This window comes from Sapajus apella, unplaced genomic scaffold (genome assembly GCF_009761245.1).
Source record: "Sapajus apella isolate SASKATOON/1434 unplaced genomic scaffold, GSC_monkey_1.0 scaffold21, whole genome shotgun sequence".
Taxonomy (NCBI): Eukaryota; Metazoa; Chordata; class Mammalia; order Primates; family Cebidae; genus Sapajus; species Sapajus apella.
The window spans coordinates 12512694-12538809 of record NW_022436961.1 but is presented as its reverse complement, the minus strand read 5'-3'; the positions used below and the strand labels follow the sequence as shown (position 1 = coordinate 12538809).

At 36.0% G+C, this 26116-nt stretch overlaps 1 protein-coding gene across 1 annotated transcript in view; it reads right to left on the bottom strand.

Annotated features, from left to right (window-relative positions):
- Positions 1–373: 373 nt before the first annotated feature.
- The window catches only part of TEX15 (testis expressed 15, meiosis and synapsis associated), a 66298-nt gene continuing 40555 nt past the window's right edge, over positions 374–26116 (bottom strand). Inside the window, exons 6-9 of the mRNA XM_032288286.1 lie at positions 11504–18822; positions 9436–9494; positions 5490–6742; positions 374–2102 (exon numbers count right to left, since the gene is read on the bottom strand). Of these exons, the coding sequence (XP_032144177.1) occupies positions 2065–2102; positions 5490–6742; positions 9436–9494; positions 11504–18822 (8669 nt within the window). The 3' untranslated portion in view covers positions 374–2064. The remainder of the gene's footprint in view (positions 2103–5489; positions 6743–9435; positions 9495–11503; positions 18823–26116) is intronic.

The window sequence follows — 26116 nt, the reverse complement described above, 5'->3', positions numbered from 1 at the left end:
TCCTGCCTCAGCCTTCTGAGTAGCTAGGATTACAGGTACCCACCACCACGCCTGGCTAATTCTTGTATTTTCAGTAGAGACAGAGTTTTGTCATGTTGCCCATGCTGGTGTTGAACTGCTGACCTCAGGTGATCTGCCTGCCTCAGCCTCCCAAAGTGTTAGGATTACAGGTCTGAGCCACTGCACCCAGCCCATATTTACACTTATTATTCAAGAAATACAAAAGAAAAACCCCTGAAACTAGAAGGAATCCAGTTTATTCAAATAATTCTTCTTTAATGAAAATATTTACAAACAGGTTTTTCTTGTTTATAAAATTTGCTCATTTTAATTTGTTCTATTTTAATATTTAGAATCAAAACATATAACTGAGAAAATGTTCCATTTTTAAATATTCTGTCAAGTACAGAGTTTTGAAAAATGTAACTGAATATTCTTTAAGAGAAATTAAAACCCATGAAACAAAAATATCACAAAGACAATGTCAACAGAATCTGAAAGTTGTTTAAAGAACCAGTCCCTAACAAGAATGTTTAATTTTTGGTTTACCTATTAGAATTAGTATTAACAATAAATGCTGTAACATCTTTCCATAACCAAACATAAACCAAATGACTGAGGGAAGCATAAATCAAATGGCTGTTATTCATTTTTGAATACCAGTATTGCTTTCAAAGTTGTTCAGGAGTTCTGATTCTGACAGACTATTTTCAAATGAGACTACATGAACAAAATATAAATGTTATTTTAATATTGCTTTTAACTCTATCATCTTTTCAAATCCCTTCTTTCAGTTACTGTTCTTTGCTTGACCTTCAGCTTTTTAAACATCTGTATGTTAAAGAAGAAGCTTAGGTATTCTGAATTCCATCCTAGTTGGTTAAAGTGACTATAAAGAGGCTTATCCTGGGGATTCTCATTGTCTTTCTAAATTGAAAAATTATTTTTTGTTTACATTAAGTAGAATTATAGTCTGTTCAAAGGCCTGTGTCAGATAACACAAAAAATTTGCTTTTATAAAAAGTTTGCAAAAACATTGAAGTTTTGCTAATTATTTGTTTAGATTCAGCCAAACCAATTCTCTGTCACATTTTAGGGCTAACCCTTTGGAAAGGTCTATCCAGTTGTGAGGGCTTTGTCTGACTAGGGTCTTACAGAAAACAGGAATAGCTGTTGAGCAGGAAAGGTAATGTACGAACAGAGACCGCTCAAGACTACAGTTACATACTATATACTATGCCCTATGATGATTATTACTAAGAGAGTTTTCACTTTTGCAGAATGTAAAAGAAAAATTTACGACTGGAGCATGAAAAAACTGTATTTGTGCTACATTTTAAAAATTATTATAATTAACTGCATAAGCATAAACATTGTTCTAGATTATCTGCTACAAAATCATTAAAATAACTATTTAAATTGTGAAATCCAAAAACAAAATAATCTTCTGGAAATGGCTCTTGTAGAAAAAGGCACTGAAAGTGCTTCCATGCCAATATAATTAACTACAATTTCTTCCAATATAAGTTAAAAAAATCCGTAGTCAAGGAAACACTGAAAGTATGCAAACCAAATTTTCTTATTAAAAATATTTTACGAGTAAAAACTATAAAATATTGAAATTGAAGGAATGTGCCATATATGGCATAGAATTGTAAATTATATAATAAAGTGTCAAGAATTATCAAATTGTTGGTTTGATGACTAATGAAAAAAAATCCTACTTTCAGCTCAAATGGCACAATACCATCAACAATGTATTAAAACATATCAGAAGCAAGAATCTAGTTGTAAAGATTTCACCACTACTGCTTAATCTTGATGATATCTTCCCCTTATAACTGCATGGAAATAATTCTGGTATATCAGATGTTAGAAACTGATATCCTATGTGATATGTGCTGGACTGTTTTATTTGTATATTTTACAAAGAACCATATGATTTATACTTCCCACCACATTTACACACATTTAAAATCGTTAAATGTTAAAAAAAAAAAAAAGTAAAAAATACTTGGAAAAACTTGTTATGTCTCCTTTATTTCAGTAGACAGAAGACTATTTTCAGTGTCCTGGATGAAAGGATTGTTGGTGCCATGGAGCTGGAAGGAAAAACACCGCAAAGATTTAAAGAAGCAAATAATTTAGACTAACGGTACATGATAGTATAGTGGAAAGAATCTGAGTTTAAATTACAGCTAAAGAGATCAAAGTGCTTATCTGCCCTTAAGTAGCCATAGGATCATTGGATCCTATGAAAGTTATTTAAGGCTCTCTGAGGAGTGGTTTCCTCATTTGTAGAAGGGCAGTATTTCTGCATCTCTCTAAGGGATCCTGTGAAATTAAATGTAATACAAGACATAATGTGACTGGGACAGGGCTCACTCAAGCACAGTCCTTTAGTTCCATTTTCTGGTGTTGAATACAAGAACCATGAAGAATACAGTGACAAATGGGTCCAACAGATTTTCACATATTTAAGAATGCCGTTCCCATTAAGTGTGAGAGGTGATTTCTGTGGATTATTTGCACTCATAGTAACTCAAAGATGTGCTTATAACATTGCAACTGCCTCCTTAACTTTTTCAGAGCGACTTTTGGATATTATAATAAATAAATAAATATTTCTTTTTCTTTTATTTTCATTGGACTAATATAACCAAGGAGGTAATTCCAGAGCTATCTTTTTTTTTAAAACTTCACAAATAGCTTAACTATTAAGAACAAAAGAAAGCCCAAACTATGAGAACCTGTCTGTCTGAAACAATTACAATCAAGATTTCCTATCTCAGAAATTAAAGTGTCTAATTTAATTCATAGGTTTGCCCCATCTACTATGTTTTGTGTTCATCCTTACAGCATCAGCAATGGTATCAAATTAATCAAAAAGGAAAAAGCAGAGTCATTATAGACTTTCTTCCTCTTTTTGCTTCTTTTTTTTTTCTTTGAGGCGGAGTTTCACTCTGTCGCTCAGTCTGGAGTGCAGAGGTGCGATCTCAGCTCACTGCAACCTTCGCCTCCTGGGTTCAAGCCATTCTCCTGCCTCAGCCTCCCAAGTAGCTGAGATTACAGGCATGCACCACCACATCCGACTAATTCTGTATTTTTAGGAGAGACGGGGTTTCACTATGTTGGTCAGGCTGGTCTTGAACTCCTGACCTCAAGTGATCCGCCCACCTCGGCCTCCCAGAGTGCTGGGATTACAGGTGTGAGCTACTGCACCCAGACTTTTCTCCCCTCTTTTATCGTTTTCCTTATGTTCTGTCTTAGGTGAAAATTTTCTAGCCCTGTGTAAAGTCATTTACGGGGGCAGGGAAGAAAGGGAAGGATACAGAGATTATTACGATGCCATCTAATACTCACGTCTTACATGAAAAAAGCACACAAAAAGTACTACAGAAGTATGAAAGAGATTGTCCTAGGGGAGAACATTAAGCTGTCCAATGTGGCTTGAATGCAGAGGTGGAAGTGGTGGGAGATAAGTTTGAATATACAGGACTGTGAAGGGCTCTGCATTACAGGCTAATGTATTTGAATTTTACCCTATAAGTTTTAGTGATCAGTGATATAACTCCAATGCAGAGGTACTGATGTAATCAGATTTCTCAATTAGAAATAGAACTATGTCAACAGGTTGATTCTTGTTCAATTCAGACTTATGGCCTCTCAATTTTTTTCTACATATTAATTTGTAACAATATCCAGGGTTTAGAAACTTTTAAAATGAAATTCTCTGGGCTTGATGCCTCACAGCTGTAATCCCACACTTTGGAAGGCAGGGACAGGAGGATCACTTAAGGCCAGGAGTCCGAGATCACCCTAGGCAACACAGTAAGACCTCGTCTCTACTAATATATATATCTCCCTCTGTCGTCCAGGCTGGAGTACAGTGGCACGATCTTGGCTCACTGCAACATCTGCCTCCTGAGTTGAAGTGATTCTCATGCCTCAGCTTCCTGAGTAGCTGGGATTACAGGTGTGTGCTATCACGCCCAGCTAATTTTTGTATTTTCAATAGAGATGGGGTTCTGCCATGTTGGCAGAACTCCTGGCCTCAAGCGATCTGCCCACCTCCACCTCCCAAAATGTTGGGCTTATAGGTGCTCAGCCTCTACTAAAAATTAATTAAAAATAGCTGGACATGGTGGTGCATGCCTGTAGTTCCAGCTACTTGGGATGCTGAGATGGGAGGATAGCTTGAGCTCAGGAGTTTGAGGTTTCAATAGCTATGAACATGCCACTGGACTCCAGCCTAGACAACGGAATGAAACACTGCCTAATATATATATATATATATCTTGCATTTCTCTGTATATTAAAAGATGGTTATTTTTATTTAAAGTATCTTTTATCTCCGATGGTAGAATATTTGGTTGTTAGTGTAACTTTTTCTGCGGGATTAATAATTGTTTTTATATTTTGCTTTAACTCTGGTAAATGCACACTTCAATGTAACTAAAACACCTATATTCTTATCATGGTATTTTACAAGTAGAATTAAGCATTTTAGAGGGAAAAATTTTCATGTTACAGAGCAAACTACCAAGTTCTTTACCAATACATTTCAGTTAACTCTATTCACTTACACTAAGATACTGTATTAGATAACTAAAAGAGAAGAATTTAAATTTCTTTTCCCACTTTAGTTCTTTACTGTGTTTTTCCTCTAATTATCAAAATAATGTATGTTTCACAGTAGATAATCTAGAAAATACAGGAAAACATTCTCTACATACCCCAAATTTTATTACCTGAAGACAGATGAATTAAAATATTGGTATATTTTATTTCACTATGTCTATGTATTTCCATATTTACATAGGTAAGTTTGTATGATATACTTTTTAAAAATGTCACATTATTAATGGCCAGGCATGGTGGCTTATGCCTGTAATCCGAGCACTTTGGGAGGCCGAGGTGGGCAGATCACCTGAGGTTGAGAGTTCAAGACCAACCTGACCAACATGAAGAAACCCCTTCTCTACTAAAAATACAAAATTAGCTGGGCATAGTGGTACATGACTGTAATCCCAGCTACTCAGGAGGCTGAGGCAGGAGAATTGCTTGAACCCGGGAGGCAGATGTTGCTGTGGCTGAGATAGAGCCACTGCACTCCAGCCTGGGCAACAAGAGCGAAACTCCAACTCAAAAAAAAAAAAAAGTTATGTTATTAAAAACTCTTCAATTGTTGCATCATATTTCACTGTATGGATTAGCTGTAAGTTACTTAACTATTCCCTACAGTTGGGTTTTACTAAAGAACACATGAAGAATATATTAGTGATACTGCCAGTTTTTTTTTGCTTGAATTTTTGACAACTAGATTTTCACCCTCTCTGCCCAGTCCATGAGCAATTCTACAAATCTGTACAGAAAAATGACTACCTTCTCTCCTTCTAACTCATCACTTGCTGTAAATTCTACTTATATAAATGGACATAATTAAAAGTAACAACTCAATAAAGCAGGCATTAAAATGTGAAACTCACCGTAAGTCCAAGGAACTTCTGGAGGCACATCTAGATTAGGAAGGTAAGGGTATGCAGCTTGTGGTAATGGCTGATGAGAAGCATATTGTGAAAAAATGGGTTGCTGAAAATTATAAGCAGCAGGTATTTGAGATTGACAATACCCATTCACTGGCACAAAATTATTTGCTTGTGGCTCCGTAGCAAAGTAAGTAAAATATTGCGAGTACAGAAGATTAGAATGTGTGCTCTGGGTAGTATTTGCCACTGTGGTCAACAGCCCAGAAGAAGGTGGCTGTACTTCATATGATGTTATTCCTTGGTATGTCTGAGTAATGGCATTGCCATTGCTGCTGCTGTAATGATAAACATACCAAGAATAGTATGGATATGAAGTTCCAAATAAATTCTCAGAAGAATTACATACTGGGGTACATGCAGACTGTGGAAGTTCATTCCAATATGTGGCGGCATTCTGAGTTAGGACTTTTGAATTTTCGTCATTCTGTTGTTCAGAAAAAGAGTACTCTGCCGTTTGATTCACATTAAGAGTTATATGCCCAGGTCCTCCAAAAGTATGTACTGTATTGGGATTCAATGTATCCTTCATGTATTTGTCCTCTGACTCAGTTTCCACAGGCTGTAGTTCATTTATCTGCAGAGTAGGAATTTTGTTCTGGATAAAAATGGGTTCTGGAGAAGTCACGCATGTGGAATTTTTAATAGATGAATTTACTATATCATTATCTTGAAGCTTAACGACTGTGTCATTCATTTCTAGATCAATACGGCTATTTTTCTCAACACAGATAATTGGCTTTGAGAGCACTGATATATCAGGCACAAGAGAAACATCAGTTCCTGGGTTTATGGCAGAAAGATGGGATTTTTGGGTGGGATCTGGAGAATTTTTAAGAAATTTCTGCATAACTCTCTCATGGTCTGGAGAAAATGTGTCATGTACACTTTTTTGGTCACAAATTGCAAAAGCAGCACAATCTTTGTTACCACTTTTTGTTTCCGCAGCACTGAAGTTCACACTTGTTTTCTTCATGCTAGTTAAATTTTCCTGTTGTCCAGTGAAGTGTTCTGACACAGTTAAGTCTATTTTGCTTTCTGACTTTGACGTGCAAGTGTCTTTTGGGTTCTCTAAAAGTGAGCCAGGTAGTGATCTTTGCATTTCAACCATTTTTGGAGTTAAATGGTTTTTTTTCAGATTGTTAGACGAACTTGATACTATTTTCTTTTTACTTTGGGGATGAGATCCTGTAGTCCTATTAGGTGCAAAACATACATAAAAATGACTTTAAATATATAGTGTCACAACATTTTAATGGAAATATATATTTGAAATTTTTATCTAGGAGAAGAGTTCTTAAGATTTACATTTTCTCATTCTATTGGCACTATACAAGTAACATATTTTCCCAGTTTTGACTGCTGTGGTTTGGATTTAGATAATTTTCCTACCAAAGATGATATGCTCTACATTTTAAATACATAATACATTTCCAATATTGTAATAAACTATTTTGTGCCTTAGACATTTTCTAATGGAGGCTTTTAAAAGTAGGAAACTGATCACTAGTCAATTGTTCAGTGTAGTTTTTAAAATTCATATGCCTCCTGCCTGCTGGCAATCCTCATTACTTGTAAACAGCTATAAATAACAGCAAACTACTAGCTGTGGCCCTTGCCTTCCCACCAAAGACTTCTTCCCTTTCTGTTATAACAGACTAAGATGTTTTTGTCTGTTCATCTTTGAGAACAGGAAAAGCACATCTCCAAAATTTCTTGCCAACTTAATAGCCTTGAAATATTAGCTAAATTCAGGCAGTCTCAAGCAGCTGAGAGAAGCATCCATTGGACGGGCACGGTGGCTCATGCCTGTAATCCCAGCACTTTGAGAGGCCGAGGCAGGTGGATCATGAGGTCAGGAATTCAAGACCAGTCTGACCAACATGGTGAAACCCCGCCCCTACCAAAAATACAAAAATTAGCCAGGCGCAGTGGCACATGTCTGTAATCTCAGCTACTCAGGAGGCTGAGGCAGAAGAATCACTTGAACCTGGAAAGTGGAGGTTGCAGGGAGTTGAGATCACGCCACTGCATTCCAGCCTGGGCAAAAGAGCAAAAGGCGCTTTCTCCCCAAAAAATAGAAAAAAAAAAAGAAGGATCCATATGGGAATGTCTAGAGCCAGAAAGTTAATGCAGGTGTGTATATATATATATATATATATATTTTTTTTTTTTTTATTTTTATTCTTTTGAAGGAGAATCACTTGTTCCCCGGAGGCTGCAGTGCAGTGGCGCCATGTTGGCTCACTGCAACCTCCGCCTCCCGGGTTCAAGTGATTCTCCTGCCTCAGCCTCCCAAGTAGCTGGGATTACAGGCGCCTGCCACCGCGCCTGGATAATTTTTGTATTTTCAGTAGAGATGGGGTTTCACCATGTTGGTCAGGTTGGTCTCAATCTCCTGACCTAAGGTGATGCACCTGCCTTGGCCTCCCAAACTGCAGGGATTACAGGCGTAAGCCACCGCACCTGGCCCGTAATTATATTTTTTGGTGCTTTATGAAATGCTTAAATTATATGAGGAAATATGTTGAGATGGGAAAAGAAGTACTATTTCTCTATAGTCAAGAGGAATTCATCTTTGTCCTGGAATTCCTATATTTTATTCAAGAAACTAAAAGCCCCATATTTTACTGAATTCGTCCTCACTGAAACGTCACTAGAAACATAATTAAAATCAAAATTATATTTTCTGAGAACTCAAAGTATTATATGGGAATTGATGATGATGTAGGTTCTCATTAAAATGGCAATTTTGAAATCTCCTGTTCTTCAAAATGCACAAGTTAAAAAAAAAAAGTAGGCCGGGCACGGTGGCTCACGCCTGTAATCCCAGCACTTTGGGAGGCCGAGGTGGGCGGATCAGAAGGTCAAGAAATCAAGACCATTCTAACTAACATGGTGAAACTCTGTCTCTACTAAAAAATACAAAAATTAGCTGGGTGTTGTGGTGCACCCCTGTAGTCTCAGCTACTCGGGAGGCTGAGCCAGGAGAGGCTTGAACCTGGGAGGTGGAGGTTGCAGTGAGCCGAGATTGCACCACTGCACGCCAGCCTGGTGTCAGAGCAAGACACTATCTAAAAATAATAATAATAATAATCTTATCACTTGTCCTATTTTTAAAAGTCCCTTTTTTTGTTTTAAAAGTCCTTTTTTAGTGGCCGGGCGCGGTGGCTCAAGCCTGTAATCCCAGCACTTTGGGAGGCCGAGGCGGGTGGATCACGAGGTCAAGAGATCGAGACCATCCTGGTCAACATGGTGAAACCCCGTCTCTACTAAAAATACAAAAAATTAGCTGGGCATGGTGGCGCGTGCCTGTAGTCCCAGCTGCTCAGGAGGCTGAGGCAGGAGAATTGCCTGAACCCAGGAGGCGGAGGTTGCGGTGAGCCGAGATCGTGCCATTGCACTCCAGCCCGGGTAACAAGAGCGAAACTCCGTCTCAAAAAAAAAAAAAAAAAAAAAAAAGTCCTTTTTTAGTAAACCAGTTACTAAGCCCTATCAATTCTTTAGGTATTGTCTATCAGATATTAATTTTTCTTTCTTATTCTGTGAAACAATGACCCTTTTCTAAGCCTTGGCTGAGTTACTTCTAACAATACTCAGAATGTATTAAGTCACTGAAAAAACTTATTTAACTTTTAAGTCAATGAAAAAACACATTTCACATGACTTTAGCCTTTAATACTTACAGAATGAAGTTCAAACTCCTTAGGCTGAATTTCAGAAACTGTATAATTTCAAACAAACTTCTTTTTTCTTTGCTTACTCTTATCCCTTAAGTTATATGTATGATCCAATGGCATTATACATAAACAATTAGTTTATTCTAGTTGTTTTGTATTTGCCCAATTTTGTTCATTTTTTTTCACATAGGGCTGATGGCAACTCCTACCTTGGATGCTTGAAAGTTGCCTTTTCTCTGCTGATTTTTGTGACATCTTTCATGTCCACCTGTGTTTAAAAGATGCAAAGAAAATCTACATTAGTGATGACAAACTATAATACAAATTATTATTTCAATATTAGATATTTGTAATTTCTTGTTCTGACATCTGAAGTTAGACTCATTAATTATCACCTTCCTGCAGAAAGCAGTGACTCTCCTAGACTTCCCATATTTCACATGTGTTTGGAGTAACTTTTAAGAAAAGAAATTTGCAACATAATTCTTATCCTCACATCTTTTTTTTTTTTTTCGAGATACAGTCTTGCTCTGTCACCCAGGCTGGAGTGCAGTGGTGCAATCTCGGCTCACTAAAACCTCCACCTCCTTGGTTAAAGCGATTCTCCTGCCTCAGCCTCCCAAGTAGTGGGGACTAAAGGTGCCCGCTACCACATCCAGCTGATTTTTATATTTTTAGTAGAAATCGGGTTTCACTATGTTGGCCAGGCTGGTCTCAAACTCCTGACCTCAGGTGATTCACCTGCCTCAGCCTCCCAAAGTGGATTACAGGCATAAGCCATGGTACCTGGCCCTTAAAACTAATCTTGAAGTCCATTTATGACTGCTTCCTCCCTCTTTTATGCCCTTTCTTGTAAACCAGTTGCTAAGCACCATCAGTTCTTCAAGTCATGTCTGTCAAATATGAATTTTCCTTTCTAACACCTTTTTCTAAGCTATGACTAACTTATCACTGTAAGTATATAGTACTACTATACACAGTACTACTACTTACTACTACAAATACTTCTATAGAAGATGTATATGACTTATATACTCAGAATCTATCCATTACGCCATTCGAAAAAACATTTCATATGAGAGTATGCTTCAATGTGTACGGAATGAAGTTCAAACTCCTTAGTTTTAAGACATTCCATAATCTAAAATAACCTTCACTACCCATAGATTATTCTTACCCACTAAGTTAAATTGTTCCAGACTACAAATATATTATTTTTTTATTGAAACAGAGTCTTACTCCGTCACCCAGTTTGAAGTGTAGTGGTGTAATCTCAGCTCACTGCAACCTCTGCCTCTGTGCTCAAGCAATCCTCCTACTTCGACCTCCCAAGTAGCTGGGACTACAGGTGTATGCCATCCCACGTCCAGCTTTTTTGGTATTTTTAGTAGAGACGAGGTCTTACCGTGTTGCCCAGGCGTCTTAAACTCCTGGAGTCAAGCAATCTGCCCCCCTTGGCCTCCTGAAGTGCTGGGATTACAGGCGGGAGCTACTGCGCCCAGCTGCATATAGGTTTCTTTTCTATAATTCTGAACTAAGAAGACTTGAACAGTTGTAAGATAAACCTCTTTGAGCAGAGCTGGGACAACTGTCAGTAAGGGATTTGGAGGCCAGACTGCCTTCTTTAGAGCTGGGTGCTCCCATTTACTAAACTCTGTGACCTCGGGATACTCATTTCCTCTATGTCCCAATTTCCTTATCTTTAAGATAATAGGACATACATCATAAGGGATTTTGTATAAAATAAATCAGTGAAAGTACATATTAAATGCTATAGACAATTTGTTAAAATGTATTCAACATAGAACTTTTAACTCCTTGATAATTATCTCTTGAAAAATATTTGTCCTATTTCTCCATTCAGATGATAATGGTCAAGAAGACAGACTTTGTTAGCCAGTTTTTAATATTCACTACACTGGGCATAGGCTTGTTATGTTGAAGCTACACAGTAAATATTGGTCATTCACTTAGTATTCATAATATTGAACTCTCCCTTAAGAAGCTATTAAAATTTACATGCTTCCAAAAGATTATTTCTAAGTTAAAACATTTAATTTTATGTTTAAAAAGTAGACATTTTCAAGGTATCATCTATATATATATCATCTTATAGATAACATGAATAGTTTAATTCAATATTATAGTTAGTAAATTATTTTGCCAGACAATACACCATTCTCAACTTTTAGAATTCTGCAAACTACTTGTTTGCTTAATGAGTAAACTTGTTTTCAAAAAGAATACTTACAAAAGTTTTGTTTAAAACATTCATACCTTTAGCTTTTTACAACTGGAAACAGTATTTTTCTGTTGTTCTTGAGAGTCTTCACATTTGTCTGCACTGCTAGGTCGTTGTTTAGAGGACTTTGAAATGTTTTTGATTAAGCACTCTGATATTGGGGGAATCATTATAGAAATACTAGACTTATTGATATTTTCCTCAGGTTTTACAACATGAATAATCAATTTTTCTTTTCTCTTCAGCTGTAAAATCTTCCTTCTGTTACACAGCATTTGGCATAGAATAAAGGAAATGGTTAATTCAGCATTTTTAGCACATATAATCTTCATATGTTCAATTGTTTTCATGACTTTCATAATATGGGCCATTTTTCCTAAATCTTTCCTAGGGGCAGACATTATATTCTTCAGCAGTGTAGAAAATTGATTGTAGTTGTATTCTAACTCCGTAATAGTGCTTCCATAATTTATGGATGCTATACATGGCACAAATTCAACATATGTGGAAGTGGGATACTCGGACTTCTTCAGAAGCTTTTTTATTTCTGAAAGTTCTTGAAGTTCTCTTGAGATCAAATGAAGAGCATATGAGCAATTAACAGCTTCATTATATTTGTAGATAATATCCAGATCTTTCTTAAGTTCAGAAATAGCAGTCTCTATCACTTTCCAAAGGCAAACATCTGTTGAGTTTTCTTTAAGAAATGAAAAAGAAGCCATTTTTTCTTGGCATTGAACCAGCTCAGGAAGAAGTGACAAATCAAACCAAAGCATACCTCGAAACCTCTGTTTGTCTAGTTTCTTTGCTATTGAATTTTTAAGAAAGTGAATTGTTTCTGAGACCATGACGATTTCAATATACATTTCAATAGATTCAGGCTTTAAAATTATAGCTGCATGGCTGTGGTTTTTTACCGTATCTAAAACATTTTCTTCTGTGATAAAAATATTATCTATGTTATCATCTTGCAGTATCTGAAAGTATTTTTTTAAAATTTCTAAGTGATCTGTACATCTCAAGGTGAGATCCTGTAATTTTTTAAGGTCTGCAAATTCAGCTTGATCCAATATTTCACTAATACAACAAATATCTGGGTGTGCAAGCAAAGTACTGTTAAACTTACAATTTTCTATGCTAATTGTTGCTTTGTTTATTGGATGATTTCTGGAAGCAATTATAGTATCCTCAAGCCCAATACTGGAAATTGGTTCATTGTTTAAATCTTTAGACAAAGTATCATATATCTTCTGCAACTTAGAAAAAGCATATTTATTCACTGTGAGTAGTCCCTCTTCATCCTTTTTTGGTGAGTTTTTGCTGAAAGACTGTCCTCTCTCTTTCCAAACAAGATTTTTTGCAGCATCAAAAAAGATATGTTCCAGACCATAAAGAGATATTTTAATACATACTACCTCATTGTTCTTGATAAAATTAATCTTTGAGGAGATAATTTCTATGATAATCCACAGATGGTCCTGTTTTCCTGGATATGAATGAACTTTAGGAGAGTCCCCATGTACACTGATCAACTTTAAAGTACTTTTTCTTAAGATTTCCAGGTCTTCTAAACTATCTCCAAAGTTAACTCCACAAGTAAATGGAACAGAAAGAGAAAAGTCAAAGCAATCGGAACAATGCTTCATTATGGCTTCACATTCATTAACCTGTCGCTTGTACTTTAAGAATGCGTAGTATGAATTATTTTCCCTTTCTGTTTCTTCGAGCAATTCAACTAATTGATCATGATAAGTCTGTAATTCACAGAATGCATCGTATTTTAACCTTCCTTGAAAACCAGGATAGAAATTAGACTGCTGTTGAAATCCACGTGGTTTTCCAAGAAGCTCAGCGTACAGTGTCTCATCATACCAAAGCAAGCTTCGGAATGTTGGTTTACCTTCTAAGCGCCTTTTTTTGTTTTCAATGAATTGAATTGTTTCCATCATCATTTGAAGTTCTACCAACGTGTCAACAGCACATGGTTTTAATGTGTGTTTCCAATTATTCCACAGGTTTTGGTCTACTAACAGTTCTCTTGAAATCAGGATTTGTTCAACTGAACATTCTTGCTTTCTTTCAAAAGCTTCCACAAATAAAGGGAGGATATTTAGACAAACCTTAGTTTCTTCCTGTAGAATCTGCAAAGATGATGCTTCATCTGCCCTCTGCAAAATTTGAGACAGTTGAGCTATAATGGCCATATGATTAGCTGAGGAATGTTTGTCTTTAAATTCACTCACATATGATGTAGGTTTCTTCAGAAAAGTAGTGACTTTACAGGTTTCAGAGTGGGCAGGTAAAACAGGCATATGATTAACTCCTAGAATCTCTGGTTTGGAAATACAGACTAATTCTGAATGTAATGTCAAGTCAGACTGAGAGACATTACTAACTTTTATTTCCCCTTTCTTCTCTCTTTTGTTAAGTGGATTAGAAACTGCGTTCTTCAAAGAGACTGACTCAGTAGTAGTATTTTCAGTGCTTAGATGGGAATCAATCAAGTTAGTTTTAATCATTTTCTCACTTAAGCAGGATTCTTCTGAGATCTGATTCTTTTGATTTTTGTACTCAGTCTTAACAGTTGATCCTTCAGTCATGCTTTTGTAAACAGAATCTTTTGCTTTTTCTGCTTGTTTAACTTTCTGCATTATTCTGTCCTCAGTGTCTTTCTTTACAGTACATGTTTCTGAAGAAGGGCCCTTCACATTATCTTTTAAAAGCAGAGAACTATCACTGGAAGATAATTTCACTACATTTTCCCCATAACTTTTACTTTCTTCAGTTACTGATGTTACATCCAACTCATAATTATCAGTGACATTTGTTTCATTCCCATTTGTATGGAGGCAATTACCTGAAGAGCACTGTCCTGTCTTTAGAAGCTCCTTTCCTCTACAGCTCTGCTCACAGTTTGATACAGTAGTGGATGCTGCAAAAGAATCTATAGTAAGAATTCTCTGCTTATCCAAGTAAGATTTTGAAGATTCTCCCTCACTATCTGTCACTGCAGCAGCTGATAACAATTGAGGAATACTGTACTTTTTACTTGCTATCAAGGTCAGGTTTAATGGGTCCATAAGGAAGTTTCCTGTAATAATGTTTTGTTTGGATCTCTCAATAGGAACTGTACACTTTTCTATAGGAAAATTTACTTCCAGGTTTCTTTTACAATCAGATAAAATAAGGTTATTTTGTTGGTAGAGATCAGCATTTAAAAAGTGCTCCATGTTTGAATCTAAGACTGAAATAAGTACGTCAGTTTTCACCTTTGTGTGATCTATGCAAATTGCATCATAATCGTTGCCTGTACTATAATCTATGTTGTTTTCTTTTATGCAACTTGAAGATATGGAATTACTTTCATTTATTACTTCATTAATCTTACAACAGTTTTCTTTAGTTGCATCTTTATGATTTGCTGAATGGTTCTCAAGCTTTTCATATTTACTAATCCTAGATAAAAATTCTGTATCAATTTGATTTTCTTTTTCAATTAGTTTCTCATCTGAGTGGTTTGGGGAAAACAGAGATCTAGCTTTTCCAGAAAAGAGCTGACGCTCTTCTGATAAACTTGGATTGCTAACACTGCTATTATAATAAACTGACTGACTTGTAATTTGAGATGTGGAGGATACAGGCAACTGTGATTCAGGGTGTTCTTGATTACTAAATTCTCCCATGTGAATAATGGGGTGACTTTTTGAGACACTGCTAGCCATTCTTTTCCTGGAAAGGCACTTTTTCCCTCTACTTGTTTTGTAAGACTTGTACTTTGACACATGGGTTAATGATTTAGAAATATCAGCTTTTAGAGCTCTTTTCTTTTTCTGTTTGTCATATTTTCTTTTTGACAAAAAATGCTTAGTAGAATAATATCTTCTTTGAGACAGAGAACTATAACCTTGAAGGTCACAACTTTCCCAAAAATCATTGCATATTATTGCATATGATTTTGGTAATGGGCCCCTTCCTTTTTCTCCTACTTTAGCTATAAGCTGCAAAGATGTATGAACTCTTCTATGAGCTTTTTTTAAGTGAATAACTGCTTTGTCTAGTTTTCTGGAAAGACGTTTACTTTTACATAAAGATGCTTCACCTCTTAGGATATCTAGGACACTCTTAATGTGCTTTTCCGACTGTGAAAATGTTTTTATTCGTCCTTGGGATAATGAAGAAAAACACTCAGATGAGTCTTGACTGGTCCGCCTCCTCTTCCTCCCACAAATTTCATGCCATCTTAAATCTTTATGTGATATGTTCTGATCCCTGGAAGATGTATATAGCTTCCTTTTGTTACTTCTTGATTCTACCTCCTTGTTATTTTTGGTATCATTATATACAGTTTTTGATTTTGTAGAGAAAGATCCGCTTCCATCATCTATTGCTGTGACATTAGAAGGTTCAGTAAATAAAGATTCACTGTTTTGATTTTCAGACATATGATTCACATCTGTATTATTACTGAAGTCAAAAGAAAGAGAGATTTCAGCTTTACTCACTAGTCCTGATTCTTGCCTTATATTACCAACTTTATCTTCACAAGGATAATCTGTATTTTCACCAGAAGGCTGGGAATAAATGCCAAATCCTAGGGTTTCTTCATCTTCCTTATTTATTTCCAGTTTTGTGGCATCAATTATATGTGTGCAAAAATTATCTTTCAATGCAAGGCAGTCAGCTGTGGGGCTGAATCCTGGCCTAAATATATTAGTGATTCTAATTTGTAGATCTGGAAGTAAAATTGGGCTGGGAAGCTCTGTTTCATTGTTTTGTGCAGAGGAATAAAAATAGTTACTTTCCTTAGAATACTGCTGATCACTATTCTCCCTTCCTGTGGTGCTTTCCAAAACTTCTATCTCCCCATTATCAAGTGCTAACAGACCTTCCCAAGTGATGCGAGACTTCAGAGCCTTATATGAGGTCACAAATTCTTCACAGAGCATATTTTCATGGCTATGTGTGTCTAGTTGAAATACAAAAGCATCATCACAATCTTCTAATTCTATTTCAATTTCACTTTCCAATTCAATACTTTGAAGAACTAAGTTTTCATTTATTGATTGATGAAATGATTCTTGTAATTTATTTTTATCCATATCAATTTCACAACCAGAAACCCTATGTTTTACTAACAAACCAAAATCTGGACTTTCAGAAGAACAAGTTTCTTTAAACTGGTATATTTGGTCATCTTCATTATTTGTGATTAATGCAGGGATAGTAGCACTAGCTATCTGTACTGCAGCATTTGAGGCTACACACACTGAAGAACTTGCAATTTCAGGAAATGTTGTGGAAGCCAAGTGCTCTATACTTCTTCCAGTATTTTCAGTATCTTTTTGTGTCATGGCACTACTGGTATCTTCTTCACTCTCTAAAAATGCAGTTTTGGGTGATACACACTTTTCTCTGCAAATCAAGTTAAATGTAGTAGAAAATTCTTCAGAACTCAAAATTTCTATATTGTAATTTTTGTTCTCCTCCTTTTCATCTACAATGCCGAAATTTTCATTTGTGTGAGAACCAGGCTTTTCGTCTCCATATATATTCTCTAGGTTGTTTTCTTCAGACGAAGGATTATTCTCTTTAGCCTCCTTTTCGTTTTCTTTATAATTATCTCTTTGTTCTTTGAAATTAACATTCAGGCCTATATTATTGTTTAACCGTGAGTTACAGAACAGACTATGATCCTGACCTTTATCTTCAACATAAGCCGTTTCTTTATAGTCTCTCTGACTGTTCTCTAATGACACTGGTTCATTTTCATTTTTCCTATAGATACATACATGTTCTCTAGTTATGTTGCAATTTGAATCGTCATGGGCTGTTTCTATGTTGTAAGATGAAATAACTCTATCAATGAGTGGTTCTTTGGCCTGGGGTACGTCTTTTGGTTTCTGGAATGCTTCAGTTACAATGCTAGCACAATTTTGATTTATTTTCCCCAATTTCAGTTCCATTAGCTTTTGAGCAACGGCTAAATTTGTATGAATGTTATCCTCATTCTCCACAAAGTGTTGAGGATACTTTTGTGACAGGCTCTCTAAACTTGGAGTAACTTGCCATTTCAATGCTGGATGATCTAGTTCATCCTTATCCTTTATGGTAGATGTAGAAGATTTTGGTATTTCTAACTCTTGAGTAATTAATGTTTTATCACAGTTTTCCCCAAAATAATTATGACACTCACTCTCTTTATATTCTTGGTGCAAAACAATGTAATTATCTATTGGACTGATTTTTGTTTCATTACTGAAATCATTCTCAATTTTTTTCCTTGACGTTTGCTTTTCTTCATGTTTGGAATTGTCTTCCATGTCAGTGAAGTTTTTCATCTTTCTAGTATTTTGAAGATATTCATCAATGCTTACTTTCTTTTGGAGTGGAAAAATTGTAGACATTTGGTAACCAGTCTGATAAATGGTTTTTAAATTAGAAGACTGCAATTTCTGAGAAATGTGACTATTGTACTCTTTTGCATAAGCATTAACCGACTCCTGTTGGGCTCTCTGAGCCTTCTCCTCACTGTGGTTTTGATTCTTAACCTCTGACACTACATTTGACACAGAAATTGGGAAGGAAAAATTGCCTTGGTCCTTACATTGTCCTGCCATGGTAACTTTATCGGGAGGTATACAATCATAGTCCTCAGAGCCTATGTTGTGAGCCCAAGATTGTGAATCATCAACAGAAATGTTAAAGCAAGGAGCGTCCAAACAATTAGTAAAAACAGCATGATCACCAAGGACAACTTCTGAGGAAGAGGCAGAATTAGACCGTGTAGATGACAGGTTTATTTCTGAATTAACATAATCTAAACTCTTCTCAAATTGCAAAATCTCATTTAAGCCTGCACTATTACTCTGTCCTCCCGTACTTTCTTCTCTCCTCATCAGTCTTGGGTCTTTGATGAATTTTGAAGTAGTAACTGTGCTTGAGCCAGTATTGTTGTGAAGAGGACAAGCAGCATTAAGACCACTTAAAATATTTTTAAGACTTGTCCAATTTAACACAAAGTCACCATTAACACTTGCGTTGGCATCACTGGGCGTAAGTGAAATATCTGAATCATGTGCGGGTACTTGAGAAGTGTCTCTAATTTCTACTAAATTGTGCTCTGTCTGTCCACTGTATGTTTCAGGTATAGAAGTGTTTCCATTTTGCACATTTCCACAGGAGTTAGAAATATTTGAGTTGGAATGGTTTATCTCTGAATTTGGTGCACTGTATAAACAGTTTTCTTGAACAAATGGATCTACAGGCTTCTTGAAATGCTCAAAGATGACAGTAGCATCTTTTCCTTTTCCAATTCTTTTGGCCACTGTACAGTTATTCAGAGAGCATGTCCTTTCTGTGGAAATAATAAGACAAATTTGAAAAAAAAAAGTGTTTCTATAGACAACTATTAATACAGGTACACTTGTTGAGTGATTTTAATTGAAAGTTCAGCTAATAACCTAATGATGATTAAAATGTGTTTTCAACAGAAAAAGCAAAGAGAGAAGAGGATGATTAACAAATGAATAAAATATAAATGATGTAGTATGAAATTCTCCTAGTCTAGAAACCTTAATAAAGCCATAAAAATTAAATTCTGACAAATAATAGAAAAAAACTAAATAGGGGCCAGGCATGGTGGCTCACGCTTGTAATCCTAGCACTGTGAGAGACCCAGGCAGGTGGATCATGAGGTCGGGAGTTCGAGACCAGCCTGGCCAACATGGTGAAATCCTGTCTCTACTAAAAATACAAATATATATATATATATATATATATATATATATATATATATATATAGCCAGATGTGGTGGCGGGTGCCTGTAATCTCAGCTACTCAGGAGGCTGAGGCAGAAGAATCGCTTGAACCTGGAAGACACAGTTGTAGTGAGCTGAGATGGTACCACTACATTCTAGCCTGGCCAAGAGAGCAAGACTCCATCTTGGTGGGAGGGGAAAAGAAAAAAACTAAATAGGAATAAAAACATTTTCCCAATAGACAACAGCCTTCTTATATTAATTTTCTTTATTCAGATATTTAATAACAGCATCTACATATAAGAAGGCAAAATAATCTCCCTCTATCTACTGTTACCTTGCTTCTTTCCCCTCTACCATGGGAGAAAAAAAAGGAAAGGGGAATGAGGTGGAAAAATAGGGAAAGAAAAATCCAAAAAGTTCCATAAAATCTTTCCCAGGAACCAAAGCAAACTGCTTCCTCTTTTGCAGTGAAATAAATAGTCCTGCAAATAATATATATATATATATATATACACACATAAATAAAAAACTGGAAAATAAAAGCAAACTTTGAAAATCATTTATAAAAAATTATTCCTAAAATTTCCTAAGAAACCTCATGTAATGATGAAGGAACTTACAAAAATGCAAATTAAACAAATAATAATTTCTCATAAATGTTCATAAAACATTCATAGCTAAGTAACACCCTAAACATACATTTATTAAAACAGTAATTAATGATAAATTGCTTGTGAGATGTATAAAATATATGAAGTTATCATGTCACTGAGGAGTACCGTAAGGTTCTTTTTCACAGTAAGAGAGCTATGCTCTATAAATTCTACAACCATTTGTGATTTTACTACTTATAGTAAGCTATCATGGAAATATAACCACATATGAAGAGATGCAATTCTTAACAGTGAGGAGTATAGTGGAGAAGAAAATGGAAATGTAGATTCCTACGCTACCTTATGCCAATCAAAATAAAATTCACTATTTAAAAAAACCCAGAAAAGTACTAGAGAAAAACATGAATGGATATTTTTGTAATCTTGGCATATGATTAAACCATGACTGAAAATCAGAAAACATAGTAAAACATGTCAATTACATAAAAATTAATAATAGGTCAAAATGCATGATAAACAACAACACTCAAAGATCAAAATGGTTAAAGCTGTCAACAAACACAAAAAGATGCCTCAACCTCACTAAATAAGCAATAAGATCCATTTTAAAAAATTTTTAAACTGGCAAAAATTTGAAAAGATGATTAATACTATACAAATATAAGTACTTTTTATTATGGTTCATGGGAGTATAAATTGGTACAAATTTCTGAGAAAACAAGCTGACAGTATTCATCAGTATGTTGGTATGTATATGTAATCATCTATATTCATAGCAAATCTACTCTTACTCATTTACTATTCTGATAAACTTGTATATACCCAAAGTTCTATGGATAAGAATTTTCAGTAAAATAATCCAAGACAGCTGAAAGCTAGAAACCTAATTATACATCTACATGAGACATTAAATGAATGACATATCAAAAATGATAATAATTACTATGAGCATACGTTATAACATATGTTCTAGAAGACAGAATGTTATGCAGCTATTACAAAGATTAAGATGGATTAATATGGCCAGGCGAGGTGGCTCATGCCTGTAATCCCAGCACTTTGGCACCAACATGGTGAAACCCTGTCTCTACCGAAATTTCAAAAAAGCCGGGTGTGGTGGCACACACCTGCAGTCCCAGCTACTCAGGAGGCTGAGGCAGGAGAATCACTTGAACCTGGGATGCAGAGGTTGCAGTGAGCTGAGATTGCGCCACTGCACTCCAGCCTGGGCGACAGAGTGAGACTCTATCTCAGGAAAAAAAAAGATGGATTAATATATACTAATGTGGGGGAAAAAACCTAATGACTTAAATTTAGGCCGGGCACAGTGGCTCACACCTGTAATCCCAGCACTTTGGGAGGCTGAGGTGGGCAGATCTCCTGAGGTCAGGAGTTTGAGGCTAGCTTGGCCAACGTGGTGAAGCCCCATCTCTACCAAAAATACAAAAATTAGCTGGGCATGGTGGGGCATTGCCTATGGTCCCACCTACTTGAGAGGCTGAGGTGGGAGGATTGCTTGAACCCAAGAGGCAGAGGTTGCAGTGAGCCGAGATGGCGCCACTGTACTCCAGCCTGGGTGACACAGCAAGACCCTGTCTCAAAACAAACCAACCAAAAAACCTAATAACTTAGATTTAATAATTTCACTTTTACAAATGTGTGACAAATGCATATTAACATACACATGTTAATAATAACTTATAAAATGCTTAATATGGATGCTAGGTCCTGTTTTAAGTGCCTGATGTACATTAATTTAATCTTTTTTGAGACAGAGTCTTACTCTGTCACCCAGGGTGGAGTGCAGTGTCGTGATCTTGGCTTACTGCATCCTCCACCTCCCGGGTTCAAGTGATTCTCCTGCCTCAGCCTCCTGAGTAGCTGGGATTACAGCTGTGTGCCACCATACCTGGCTAATTTTTGTATTTTTATTAGAGATGGGGTTTCACCATGTTGGTCAGGCTGGTCTTGAACTCCTGACTTCATAATCCACCTGCCTTGTCCTCCCAAAGTGCTGGTATCATAGGCGTGAGCCACAGAGCCCAGCCTAATTTAATCTCAATAACATTTCCATTTTATTGATGAGAAAGTGAAATTAAGAGTAATTTGTTGGCCATTGAGATGGTAAATATGCATAAAAAAAGAGTAATGTGCCTAGAATCACACAGTTTATAAACAGTAGAACCATAATCACTACATTGTACTATCTCTTTAAACTTGATAATGGCATTTTTACTTTATTCCCTTTTTTTTGGCATTCTCATCAAATGACAAAAATTGTAGAACATATCCAGCATCTCGGGTGCACCAAAATCTCACAAATCACCACTAAAGAAATTACTCATGCAACCAGATACCATCTGTTTCCCCAAAAACCTATGGAAATAAAAAAATTAAAATAAAAAAGTAGTAAGAAAAAAATCCCCAACAAATCTAACATCGTCAATAAAATAAGGAAACGAACCAAACCATATTACAATCAATAAAGTACACTACCAAACAGTTATTAGTACCATATATTCAGTGATGACAGAAATGTCACACATGTGGTTAATGAGCATTGAAATATGCCTGGTGTGACTGATAAACTGAATTTATAATTTTATTTAATTTTAACTAATTTAAATTTGAAGAGCCACATGTGACTAGTGGCTACTGTATTAGGTTGTATAGGTCTGGTGTACTCTAGAGGGAGAGGAGTATACTGATAGCCAACACATGTGGCTTTGATTTTGGGCATAATAAAGGTATTCTCTAAAGTTCATCACCCTGAAAGGTATCATCATTTGATTAAAGTAATAAGCTACTATATGGTGGGGATGGGCTGCAGTAGAAGTGGGGAAAGGTCCCTATCTATTGTCTCTAATATAAGCACTTCTGACTGAGGGGAAATGTGGACAGAACAACTACGCAGAAAATCATCAAGGAAACAGAACACTTGAACAAACTATAAACCAAGGAACATCTTGCTTGGAAACAGCAGAATATAGTATAGTTGGCCCTATGTACTGGTGGGTTCCAAATCCATAGATTCAGCCAACCATGGGTGAAAAATTAAAATAAAAACACAACAAAATAACAATATAATAACAAAAAATAATACAAATAACAGTATAATAACTATGCAGCACAAATATAGTATTGGTATTATAAGTAATATAGAGATAATTTAAAGTATATGAGAGGATATATGTAGGTTATATGCAAATATTGAGCCAGTCTGTATAAGGAATTTGAGCATCCACAAATTTTGGTATCCATGGAAGGTCCTGGAACAAATCCTCCCCAAAAGATACTGAAGGGCTACTGTACATTCTTTTCAGTTGCACATGGATCATTCTCCAGGAAAGCCTATTTGCTAGATTATACAACAAACCTCAACAAACTTAAAGGAAAAAGATAATACAAACTGTTTTCCAACTACAATGGAATAAAATAGGTATCAATAACAAAAAATTTTTGGATATTTGCAAATAGACTATGTTTCTTCTGTGGGAAAAACCAATGAATTAAATAATAAGTCAAAAGGGAAATTAGAAGGTAAATTTAAGATAAATGAAAATTACAACATAACGTATGTCATGGGACACAGCTAAAGTAGTTGCTTCTAGAAATTTATAGCTATAAAGACCTATATCAACAAAGAAGAAATATCTGAAATCATAACCTAATCTTTCACCTTAAGACACACACACACATGAAATAGAAACTAAACCTAATGCAAAAAAAAAAAAAATTGAGAAAAAATTAATGAAATAGAGAATAGAATAATAGCAAAAAGAGTAAAACCAAAATTGGTTCTTTGAAGAAAAAGAAAAGCAACAAAATTGACAAACCTTTAGCCAGACTGAACAACAACAACAAAAAGACTCAAACCAGTAAACTCAGAAATGAAAGAGGTCCAGGACATTACTACTGACAGAAATAAAAAGACTATGAAAGGAATACTATAAACAAATGTATGCCAATAAATTAGGTAACTGAAATGAAATGGACAATTTTCAAGAAAAACAAGCTACTGAAAGTGATGCAAGAAACAGAAAATAACAACAGACCTACAGTAAGTGAAGAAACTGAATTAGTAATTGAATACTACCCACAAAGAAAAACCTAATCCCAGATGGCTTCTTTAGTGAAGTCTACCAAATGTTTAAAGAAGAAATAATACCAATTCTTCATACATTATTCCAAAAAATAAAAGAGGAGAGAATAGAATACTTCCCAACTCATTATATGGAACAATATTTCCCTGCCACCAAAACCAGACAAAGACATCACTAAAAACACAGACCAATATTTCTTATAAATATGGACACAAAAATCCCCAATAAAATTGCAGCAAACTGATTCCAGGAACATGTAAAATGAATTATACAAAATGACTAAAGGGGATGCAAGGAATGTAATGTTAACATCTGAAAATCAATTAATGTAATATATTACATCAATAAAAACAAACAAAAAACCCACACAATCATCTAAACACTTGAGAAAATCCAACAGTCTAAAAATTCTCTATAAACCAAAAAAAGAATCAAATTTCCTCAACGTGATAAAGAGCTTCCATAAAACCCCTACGACTGACATCATACTTCCTGGTAAAAGACTGGATGCTTTCTGCCTAAATTCAGGAACACAGACAAAGATGTCTGCTCTCACCACTTCTCTTACTGGAGGTACTTAGCCAGGCCAATCAGGCCAAAAAAAAAAAAAAAAAAAAATTGGAAAGCAAAAAGTAAAACTCTCTATTTACAGATGACATGATCCTATATATAGAAAATCCCAAAGACTCCACTAAAAAAATCTATTAGAATAGTGAGTTCAGGAAGGCTGCAGGATACATTATCATTATGCAAAAGTCAATTATATTTCTGTACATTTGGAATGAACAATACACTAATAAAGAACTCCATTTAAGAATAAAATACTTAGAAATAAGCTTAACAAAAGAAATGCAAAACTCATATTCTGAAAACTATACTTCACATCCACTAGGATGGCTATAATCAAAAAGTCAGATAATAAGTTATGATAAGGATATAAAGAAATACTGCTGGTGTGAATGTAAATGGAGTGGCCACTTTAGAAAATAGTCTGGCAGTTTCTCAATCAGTTAGCACAGAGTCATCAGCAATTCCACTCCTAGATATATTGTATTCAAGAGTAATGAAAACACATATCCATGTGAAAACTTGTATGCAAACATGCATAGCAGAATTATTTATAATTGTCAAAAGTTGGAAACAACCCAAATGTCGATCAACTGATAAATACAATATGGTGTATTTATATAATGAAATAGTATTCCAAAAAAGAAATAAAGTACTGATACATGCTACAACATGGATTTACCGTGAAAACATTGTTAAGTGAAATAAAACAGGCACAAAAAAGTCTAAGAATTATATGATTCTACCTAAATGAAATACCCAGATTAGGCAAATAAGTACATTAGTAGTTGCTTAGAGCTGAGGGTCATAAGGGAATGTGAGGGAAAAGGGATATAATAGTTTCTAAAAGGCACAGAGTCCCTCCCTCCCTCCCTTCCTTCCTTCTTCCTTCCTTCCTCCCTCCTTCCCTCCCCCCCCTTTTTCTCTCTCTCTCTCTCTCTCTCTCTCTCTCTCTCTCTCTGTCTCTCTCTTTCACAGTTTCACCCAGGCTGGAGTGAAGGGGTGCCATCTCGGCTCACGGCATCCTCCAACCCCTGGGTTCAAGCGATTCTCCTGCCTTGGCCTCCCAAGTAGCTGGGATTATAAGGTGCCTGCCACCACGCCCAGTTAATTTTTGTATTTTTAGTAGAGACGGGGTTTTACCATGTTGGCCAGGCTGGTCTCAAACTCCTGACCTCAGGTGATCCACCTGCCTTGGCCTCCCAAAGTGCTGGGATTACAGGCGTGAGCCACGGTGCCTGGCACAGAGTTAATTTAAAACGTGAGCTTCGGCTGGGTGAGGTGGCTCATGCCTGTAATCCCAGCACTTTTGGAGGGTGAGGCAGGTGGACTGCTTGAGTTTAGGAGTTCAAGACCAGCCTGGGCAACATGGTGAAGCCTCATCTCTACAAAAAAATACAAAATTAACCAGGTGTGGTGGTGCATTGTAGTCCTAGCAACTGGAGGTGGAGTCAGGAGAGTGCTTAAGCTTGGGAGGTGGAGATTGCAGTAAGCCATGTCATGCCACTGCACTCCAGTCGGGGTGACAGAGTGAGACCCTGTCTCAAAAACAAAACAAAATACCTTGAGTTTCAAAACTGTGGTGATGATTGCACATATTTGT